This window comes from Lynx rufus, unplaced genomic scaffold, assembly GCF_022079265.1.
Source record: "Lynx rufus isolate CCGP_SWC_20201006 ecotype Redwood Valley unplaced genomic scaffold, mLynRuf1.p SCAF_9, whole genome shotgun sequence".
NCBI classification, from domain to species: Eukaryota; Metazoa; Chordata; class Mammalia; order Carnivora; family Felidae; genus Lynx; species Lynx rufus.
The window spans coordinates 104,057,970-104,069,019 of record NW_025814897.1 but is presented as its reverse complement, the minus strand read 5'-3'; the positions used below and the strand labels follow the sequence as shown (position 1 = coordinate 104,069,019).

Genomic DNA, 11,050 nt, shown 5'->3' with positions numbered 1-11,050 from the left:
CGCTTAACCTACTGCGCCACCCAGGCGCCCCTCTATTGCTTTTTTTAAAGTGGTCAATTTTTAAATATCTCTTTTAATTTTCATGAGACATCATGGAATAACTGAGAACCTGAAGCACTTTTTAAAAGGTAATTCCTGACACTTTAAGATGAAAAGGTGAGGTCTTTTCTTCAGGAAAGTGAAGCATTGCTTCTTTCCCAGTTCTCAGCGGAGGAGAGAATGACATATATGAGCAATGTAATTCTGTCATTTCACCTGAGTCAGCAGTGCATTCTCTTCTCTCTTTTCTGATTCTAGAAGCACCAAGCAAATGGTTGGGGGAGGAAATATTACAGAGGTCACTTATTTCATCCTTTTGGGATTCTCTGATTTCCCCAGAATCCTAGCAGTGCTCTTTGTTGTATTCCTGCTCATCTACATTATGACTCTGACTTGGAACTTGTGCCTCATCATCTTAATAAGGATGGACTCTCACCTCCACACACCCATGTACTTCTTCCTCAGTAATCTGTCCTTCATGGATATCTGCTATGTGACCTCCACAGCCCCCAAGATGCTCTCCAGCTTTTTCCAAAAGCAGCAAACTATCACCTTTGTGGGTTGTGCCGTTCAATACTTTGTTTTTTCAATCATGGGACTGAGTGAGTCTTGTCTCATGACAGCCATGGCTTATGACCGATATGCCGCCATTTGTAATCCTCTTCTCTATTCATCAGTCATGTCACCCACCCTCTGTATTCGGATGGTGTTGGGGTCCTATCTGGCTGGACTCTCTGGTTCTGTATCCCAATTGTGTGCCATACTTCAGCTTCACTTCTGTGGGCCTAATGTCATCAACCACTTCTTCTGTGACATGCCCCAGTTGTTAGTCCTGTCCTGCACTGACACTTTCTTTGTGCAACTCTTGACTGCTATATTAACAGTGATCTTTGGGATAACAAATGCCTTCATCATCATGATATCCTATGGCTATATTGTCATCTCCATCATGAAGATCACTTCAGCTAAAGGCAGGTCCAAGGCTTTCAACACCTGTGCTTCTCATCTGACAGCAGTGTCCCTCTTCTATACCTCGAGTATCTTTGTCTATTTGAGTTCCAGCTCTGGTGGCTCCTCCAGTTTTGACAGATTTGCATCGGTTTTTTACACTGTGGTTATCCCCATGTTGAATCCCTTGATTTACAGTCTGAGGAACAAGGAAATCAAAGATGCCTTGAAGAGGATACAAAAGAAGAGATGTTACTGCTGAGGTTCTGTCCAGATTTGTCCTATCAGAAACCTTAAAATAATATGCACATGAATGAACTATAACAAAATTCATACTTTGTATAAAGAAAGCTTAATTTGACGCAGATAATATGCCAAATGGACTTACAGTGACTTGATTTCACACAAACACAGTACATTTAAGTCCTGGAATTTCATACTTTCACCCTACATGAGGGGTGGCCTCATCATTTATCAGTAATTTTCAAGTATTTGTAAAATGTTAAGGTTTAGAAACTCATTACTTATTTTTGCTTTGGAGATTGAGTCCTGCTGTCTCAGACCTCTGATCATAAAGGAGTAGTACGTGACAGAGACCCCCAGGAGTGTAGAGATTTTGTCTTCAAATATTTTGATGCAGCGTAATCCAGACATGATGGTGATTGATGTTTGTTCTGTATTGCTGCCATAGTGGGAGAGAATAGAGAAAGGGGATGTGCCTTTGAAAAGAAACAAAACTATACAATTAGCCAGTTGTGTCTCCTGGGAAGAGCAGTCTGAGAGAGCTAATGTTTGTCTAAGGCCTTTTTCAGGGCTAATCATCTATTAAGATTTGGTCACATTACCAGCTGTAATCTAAAGAAGCAGGAGGTGATTTGAATCATAAAGAGGAATGGAATGGAGGATGTGGTCCCTTCAGTAGCATTTACTTATGAATTTGATGTTTTAATTCTTGAATCTCATGTCCAATGTGGATTTCTGGTGGGAGATGATGTGCAAAATTCATGTCAACTAATAGCAATTTCTGATACTGTAGGACTCAAACCTCTTTCCCCCATTAAATCTGGAAAATTTGCCCTTGGTTGACATAGGCAATTGGATCACACTACCAAATTGTTCTGGTATTTTAAGCATCTGTTCAAATTTGGTGTGAGGAGATTTGTGTGAAAATTCATTGTAATAATGTAGTTACTGAATGTTCAATATTTGCAGAGACTAAGGACAAATATAGAAGGTAGTATACACTCTTTCCTATTGTGTGTGTTCAATATTTTATGTCCTAGATTTTTGGTTGTATGGGTGATACAGTGGATGGAGTAGGTGGTCAGAGTTACTCTAATACTTATATTTTCCAGGAGTACTCAAGGGTCAGGAGAAGAAATAGATAGCAATAGGCAGGGTTCTCAACCCTGGCTAGTTTTTGTTGTCTGAAGGAGGAAATAAAACATTTAGTCCTAGAAGCCTGGTTAAAAAGAGGAACAAGATGGGTCCCAACACTGTTGATTTGCAAGATTGCTTAGACATTAACCAAATGATAAAAACTAAATGCCATTACATTTATATATTATTCTTAGAGATTTAATGGGTTCTTTATGAATACTTTTTGTTCTCAATTTTAATTAGTTACATGAATTATTCTTTTTAACTAAAGACTTTAACTGAAGAGGTATTTAAAGCTTTTGCCAAATCCTCCATGAGTTTACATTTGGGGAGGATTGAGAGAAGGGGAATCTCTAGGAGAGAGTGTGGGGGCTTACCCCATGCTAAGGAAACTAATATGAACAAAGGATGTTTGGCCCCCCAATCCAGGTAGAGGTATGTTCTTGAAGCACTGCTCTTTACATATGTGTAAAAATGTATAGGAGGTCTGTTGCTAAGGTTCTGTGAAGGCTTCCTTAAGAGACAAAACTCTGCTAGATGTTAAAGGAAGATATTTCCATAATACTGCACAGATCTCCCTCTTGACCAGTTCAGATGAGCTCAGGGAGGTGATGAATAAGAGCTGCTGATGGCAACTGGAAGTTAACCTTCTGGGAGCTGCTGTGGATGGGTGAGGTTCCCAGGAGCTTCAAATCTTCCAAGAAATGCCTTAATCAGCTGTTGTTGAGAAACATTAGCTACAGGTACTGATGAGAAATTCCTTTAAGTATTATTTTAAAGAAAAAACCTGGGGAAAATAAAACATAGTTATCCAGACTTTCCCTGAAGAACATTTAGACCAATGGTATATACCCAGATTCTACTCTTAGATGAACCACATACTTTAAACTAGGTCAGTCCATGGAACTAAAAAACTTGCCCACAGTAATTGCATAGACATTTAGCCATGTAATATCTCATGGGAACAGTCAATCTGCAAGCCCTCACTAAGCATTTGCTAGATACATACATCAAGGTGGGTGGTAAGGATGAAAAGAGAATTAGAAAAGCTTCCTGTCCTCATATCTAGTTAGGAAACAGACCCATACATAAAATAATAAATTCTACATATTAGGCATAGTTCAATGCAAGGTGATTGAAATAGACCCACAGACTAAGGGATATGAAAAGAATAAGAATTCATATGGGTTATTAGGGAGTCAGTGGAAAGTTGGGTCAAAAGGAAGAGCTTGACCTCATTTTGCAGGATTTATTTCACACAAGAGAAGAGAATTCCCCTTAGTCAGAGTAAGTTGCAAAGTAGTGTTGAATGTGCAGAAGGGTATCATTGGGAGCCATGAACCATAAAGATGAAAAGCTGAGCATGAATTTTAGCATAAAGACTCAGAATTTCACTGTGTATTTGGTCAAGAGTCAAAGAGCCTAAATAATTGAGATTCTAGGGGTTGATAGTTTCTACTAATTATTATAATTGGCCTCTTGGCCCAAATAATCTTCCTTAAATGATCCTAATAATCTTCCTAAGGTACTGAATGTGTTTTTTTCCAAATAATTTCAGTGATGTTCTATTATTAATATGTATAAAGATCAAACCCATTATTCATTAGAGTTGTTTTAGAAAGACTATTTGGACGAAGAGATCAGTTAATGAGTAGAAGTTTGAGCCCTGAGAAATTATGGTAAGCTGATTTTGAAATCTCACATGCTCACACACACTGATAAGGTTTAAAGAATAGAGCCTTGGCAGTGGACAGGACTCATTTGAGACATGCATATGGTTCACTTAATAGATCTCCAGTCTCCAGACTTTTAGATTACTCTGAGGTACATAGCTGAGTCTGTGCACATCAAGATGAAAATTTAGTTTTTAGCCCTCTGGGGGATGAATGATTAAAATTGTGCTTCCGGATGCACAATCTAGGAGAACACATTTGGTATTTGAATGACACTAGATAGGATTAGAGTTAAGAAAATAAAAGTTACATAATATCATTTTATAATTTATTAATTATTGCCAAGACCAATGTCAAAGTGTTTCTTCCTCATGTTTTCTTCTAAGTGTTTTATGACTTCTTCTAAGTCATATGTTTAAGATTCTAATCCCTCCTGAGTTAATTTTTGTGGGTGGTGTAAGTTAGGAGTCCATTTTTTTTCTGTATGTGGTTATCCAGTTTTCCAGCACCATTTGTCAAACAGACTATCCTTTCTGCATTAAGTATTCTTTCCTCCTATGTCAAATATTAGTACGTGGGGTCTCATTTCTTGATATCCTGTTCTGTTCCATTAGTCTATGTATCTATTTTTATGTCCATACTGATTATTATAGCTTTGTAGTATAGTTTGAAATTAGGAAGTGGGATGCCTCTGGCTTTGTTCTTTGTCAGGATTGCTTTGGCTAGTGTGTGTGTGTGTGTGTGTGTGTGTGTGTGTGTGTGTGGTTCCATAAAAATGTTAGGATCTTTTTCTGTTTCTTTGAAAAATGCCATTGGAATTATGATAAGGATTGCACTGAATCTATTGATGGCTTTGGTTAGTGTGGTTATTTTAACAATTTTAATTCTTCTGATTCATGAACATGGGATATTATTCCATTCATTTGTGTTCTTTTCAATTTCTTTCATCAATGTCTTGTAGTTTTCATTGTATAGATCTTTCACTTCCTTGGTTAAATTTATTCCTAAATATTTTATTGATTTTTGATGCAACTGTGAATGGGATAGTTTCCTTTACCTCTTTTCCAGATGTTTTGTTGTCAGTGTATGGAAAAACAAATGATTTCTGTATGTTGATTTTCTATCTGCAACTTTACTGAATTCATTGGTTACTTCTAATAGCGTTTTGGTTGACTCTATGATTTTCTATATATAAGTTCAAATCATTTGCAAATAGAAACAGTTCTACTTCTTCCTTTCCTATTTGTATAATTTTTACTTCTTTATCTTGCCTGATTGCTCTAGCTAGGACTCCAGTGCTATGTTGAATAAGAGTGGTGAGAGTGGGCAGTCTTTTCTTGTTCCTGGTCTTAGTGAAAAAGCTCCCAGTCTTTCACCATTGAGTATGATGTGAGTTGTAGGTTTGTCGTATATGGCCATTATTCTGTTGAGGTATGTTCCTTCTATACCCAATTTGTTGAGAGTTTTTATCACAAAAGGATGTTGTGTTTTGTCAAATGAATTTTTTCATCTATTGAGAGGACCATATGATTTTTGTCTTTTGTTTTATTAATGATGTGTCACATTTATTTGTGTTTGTTGAACCATCCTTGCACCCCAGGGATAAATTCCAGTTGGTCACAGCACATGATTTTTAAAAATATATTGTTGAATTTGGTTTGCTACTATTTTATTGAGAATTTTTGCATCTACATTTAAGAGGGTTATTGACCTACATTTTTTTCTTTTCTTGTAGTGTCTTTATCTGGCATTGGTATCAGGGTAATGCTGGTTTAACAAAAGTAGTTTGTAAGTGTTCCCTTCTCTTCGATTTTAGGGAAGATTTTGAGAAAAATTTTTATTCACTTTCTTGAAATATTTGGCAAAATTTACCAGAGAATCCAATTTTCTGTATTGGGAGGTTTTTGATTACTTTCCTTACCCAATCATAGAGGTCCTGCCTCACTATTCTGGTACTGCAGGAGAGAAATAGGTTAACACAACTAAGCTAGACAGGCACTCACTCACCATTCTTCCTTTGACCCTTTGGAGAAATTATTGCCGGTTAGTTCAATCCTGTGTTATGTTGCCTTTTTGGAGGGATTAACACTGGCCTAGTTCCTCTTACTGTCTCCAGTGGATTCAAATTCAGCTTTTTCCCTCCAATGAGTGCTGAAATATTTCTTTGTGAATGTTGGACTTCCATAAATCCTGTCATCTGTGGGTGTCTGCCCAAGCCAACCACTCATGGTTTTCCCCAACCATGGCCCAGAGGGGTTGGGGCTGGCTTTTTTTTTTTTTTTTTTTTTTTTTGTTCTGCAGCCCAAACTAAGGTTTGTCTGCCTATTACCTGATGAACAGGTGGGAAAGATTCCTCCCAGGATCCTTGGCAGATGGTGCTGGATCCCACAACTCCCCAAAAGAGTACTTTTGTTCATAGATAGATGCTGATTTTAATTGTTAAAAAAGAGAGAAAAAAGAAACTGTCGTATGTCACAATGAAACTGACATTAATTACTCCCTTAAGTAATTTTGTAATTTTTTAAAATGGAAAATGTATTGTATTAAAAAAAATGCAACTATTGGAGGGTTCTAGATAAGAGAGCAGGTTTTACACTGATATCTTGGTCATTCCCAATACATTCCCAACAAAATGACTTGCAAAAGTTGCAAATAATGAATCGTCTTTATTACTACTGGAAATTAGAGGTAATAAGAGTCCACATGCCAGGAGATTTGAGAAATTTCTAATGTCACTGTACTGATTAGACTAAAGGTGTTGTTTGGAAGTAAGTGAGGGAGAAGCTTTGATAATTCACTGACCTCTTCTACTTGGAATAGTACTAAATGAATTTGAGCTGAGTAATCAGGAGAACTTCAACAACAAAAACAAGCAAAAAGCAAAACAATTGACTAATGACACCCAAACAGAAAAAGACATTTACAAAGATGGTGTGTGTGTGTGTGTGTGTGTGTGTGTGAGTTAAACTCACTTCTTAAAGAGGAAAAGACCCCAAAACACTACCTATTAGACAAATAAAAGTTCAGTTGTCTCACTGGGTTAAAAGAATATCCAGCCACCATGATATTCTGTTTATTTAAAGATGCTCCTAAAGGCAAAAGACTCAGAATAATTAAATACAAGATGGTGGGGGAACATATAGATAGCATACAGAAACAACAACTAAATGAGTAGCAATATTAGTTTAAGCAAAGTAGAATTTAAGAGAAAGAGTGAACTAATTCAAGTATTGACCAGAAAACCCAATTCATAATGATGTAATAAAACAACTGCATTGACTAACAGACACCAAACATGCAAAGTTAAATGTGAAAAATGCAAAAATAAAGTTATGGTACCACAATTAAAATTCCATGAATTTTATGTCCAATTTTAAGATCTAGAGTTGACAAAAATTGAATTTAAACATATGGTATTTAAAAGCATTAGTGATAGATTTAAAATGACTATTGTAAATACATGTCTTCTTTTCCAGGTTTGTAAAACTTTAAAAAAGGAATCTAGAACTAGGTAACAATAAAATCTCAATAAATTTCTGACAGTAGAAATCAGGTAGGTAACCTTATCTGATCACAAGGGTATTAAGAAAAAGTAAAGCAAAATCCATTCACTTTGTGTGATAGATTGAATTGTTAACCCCAAATTTCAAGGCTCCCTGCATCTACATTCTTGCTACAGTCTTGTCATGGGTAGAGTGCATTTTCTTGTCTTCACCTTGGGCTTGCCATGTGGTTTGCTTTAGCTGACAGAAGTGACAGAGTGCTTGTTCTCATCATTGGCCTTAGGGCCTTGTGTGTTTTCACTTGCTTCTTTGTGCTTCTGTCATTGCTATGAGAAAAACATGTTCTGAGTGTCTGTTGGTCCTAGGGAAAGGAACACATGGGTCAGAGCTATCTCAGCCAAGCTCATCCTAGACCAGCCAACTTCAGAAGAGTCACCCATTTAATAAGCCTCCCCTAGATTGGCTGAATCTCAGCCAACCTGCAGCTGACCTGAAGTGGCAATAAATGAATGTTGCCGTAAACACTGAGTTTTAGGGTGATTTGTTATGCAGCAAGAGTGAAACAGTATGTTTTGTAATTGGAAATTAAATTTCTCCTGAGCCAAACACTTGGATTCAAACCCAGGCTCTGTCACTCACCAGCCGTGTAATGTGGGGCAAGTAACATAATCTTTCTGTGCCTCAGTTTTCTCATCTGTAAAACAGGGATATTCTATATATCTTGTTAGATTGTTTGGAAGGATTAAGTGAGTTGATATTTGTCAAGAACTCAGAAGAGTACCCTGGCACATGATAAACACTATATATGTGTCAGGTATTGTTATTTATGAGTGCTGTGTTCAAGAAATTTAAGTTTAAATTAGCTAAATTCTGTTAGACCAACTTTACAGATGAGGAAACCGAGGCCAGAGGAATTAAGAACCAAAGCTAGTAAGTGAAGGGGTAAGGACTCAAACTCAGGGTTGCAGATATCAAAGCCTTTTCTCTATACAAGGTGTCAAATAACATACAAGGAAAATATGAGTAAAATATAATAGTACTTAATTGATGCAGCCAATGAAAAAATCAGAGGTAATCTTTTGAAAAGAAATAAAAATAACAAAGGTTGTAATTGAAAGAATTGGAAAAAGAATATCAATACAAACAGCAAGGAAAACAGGAGGAAAAATAAAAACAGAAATATGTTGGGAAAAGAAAACAATAAATTTATAACTAAGTTTGGCAGATAGGTCTTCAAGTAGATAGATAAAATATACAGGTTTATAGGAGAGGAGAATGGTGGTAGAGGAGGGGGACCCTAGACTCACCAAACACAACTAGATAACTATCAAATCATCCTAAATACCTCAGAAATAGATCTGAAGACTGACAGATCAAGCTCCACAACTAAAGGGAGAGAACAGGCTACATTGAAAAAGGTTTAATTAAGTTAAACCATATTCTGTCAGCTCTTCCAGTTTTCAGAAGAATCTTGTATTTCTGTTCATCATAACAAAAAATCATTCTTAAATCCAAAAACAAACAAAACAAAACAAATGAACAAAGGGAAAAAGAGAGAGAGAGAGGCAAACCAAGAAACAGACTCTTAATTATAGAGAACAAACTGATGGTTACCAGAGGGGAGGTCGGTGGTGGGATGGGTGAAATAGGTGGGGGGCGGGGGGGGGGGGGGTTTAAGGAGAGCACTTGTTGTGATGAGCACCAGGTGATGTATGGAAGCGTTGAATCATTATATTGTACTGAAACTAATATTATGTTGTATGTTAACTAACTGGACTTTAGTAAAAATTTTAAAAAATATATACAGGCTTACAGCATATTTTGCAAGAAAACAGGCATCCAAATTTAGAGAAAGAACTAAGTAAGAAAGAAAATTTAAAAACAACTTAAACTAATCACCTCTATTTTGTGAACATTGGACTTGGTTGGGTGGCCTGACTGATTCTCTGTAGCAGAGAAACCCACTGGAGGTGAAACACCGGTTCCTTCAAGCTCTCAGTTAGTCATGATCATCACAGTAGCTGAAGTGTATACGTTTATCTGGTTTTGACCTTCTCACCATACAAAGAATACAAACCATTGATTCCACTTAATACAGGATGAAAATGAAGCTCAACTGACAAATTTAGCAAAAAACATACCCTGGACAGGTAATGGTTTAATCTCTCTCTCAATGAATTTCTTCATTTTTATTAAAGACAATCAAGTCTCCCTCTTAGTCTGAAATAAAGAAATCACAGTAAATTGTGACTATTCTCCTGCAAAGCAAAGGAATTTGGTAGTTTAAAAATCTCTGTGTGGTAAACATAAGAGACTCATAAATATGGAGAACAAACAGAGGGTTGCTGGAGGGGTTGTGGGAGGGGGGATGGGCTAAAGGGGGGCATTAAGGAATCTACTCCTGAAATCACTGCTGCACTATATACTAACTAACTTGGATGTAAATTTAAAAAAATTTTTAAATAAATAAATAAATAATGAAATAAAATAAAAATAAATAAGTAAAATCTCCATGTGGTATAATGGAAATGTACACATTTTCATTAGCTTTTGAAATATTGATAATGGCTTTCTATTGCCATTTTTGTAGGCACTGGAAATTGATAAACTTGTATGACTTTATGACTCTTCTAGCTAATTCACTTTATCTGAACCAGTTAAAACATGAGTTATATGGATTGTATCTTTTTAAAGAAAAATATCTTAAATTTCCTCCTAATAGTCAACACAAAATATTCCCACTAAAAATTTATAAATATGTCAGATAAGGCATTATGAAGAAAATGATATCACCTATGCTACTGCCATCCAGAGATAAACACTGCTATTATCTTCATGTAAATACTTTGGAAATTTTTCTTACATGTGCCTGTATATAGAGTTGTGTAAGTTTTATTTTTCAATATGCATTGTTCTGTAACCTGATTTTTCCACTTATTTTATCTTGGATATTTTTATTATCAATAAATACATGTTTACATTGTCATTTCAAATGACTGAAATATGATGCATTCGTGTATCCTGTAACCATAATTGCCATGGTTGTTTTAACTGAATGAAATGCTATCACTAGTATGTTATTTTTTAAAAAAATCTTTGCTGTTTCATATTCATATTCTGGTAGATTTTTTTCTTCATTAAGGGCTAATGGATACTGTGTTCTCTGAGATTTTTTATGGTGGAAAATATTTTCATGTGGCCTTAATATTGGAATGACAGTTTGGTTATAAAAGGAGATGAGTTTTGTAAATACTGCTCCACAGCCTTTTGATGTTGAGTGTTATTGTGGAGAAGTCCAGGGCCAAGCTGATGTTTTCCCCTACAGGTAATTTGCTATTTTTCTTTTCCCTCAATGTCCAAAGGATTCCTTTTTTATCACTGAATTCCTGTAACTTCACCAGGAGATGACTTGGTGTTGATCATTATGTATTAACTTTTCCCCAGATAAGATACGTACATTCAATCTCTAAGTCTAACCTCGTTAAATTTTAGGCTAATATTACCAAA

At 36.0% G+C, this 11,050-nt stretch overlaps 1 protein-coding gene across 1 annotated transcript; it reads left to right on the top strand.

Moving 5' to 3' along the window:
- The first annotated feature begins 310 nt into the window (after window positions 1–310).
- LOC124506342 (olfactory receptor 5AN1-like) lies at window positions 311–1,249 on the top strand. Its single transcript, XM_047072391.1, has one exon. The coding sequence runs from the start codon at window positions 311–313 to the stop codon at window positions 1,247–1,249; it is 939 nt and encodes a 312-aa protein (XP_046928347.1).
- The last annotated feature ends 9,801 nt before the right edge of the window (window positions 1,250–11,050 follow it).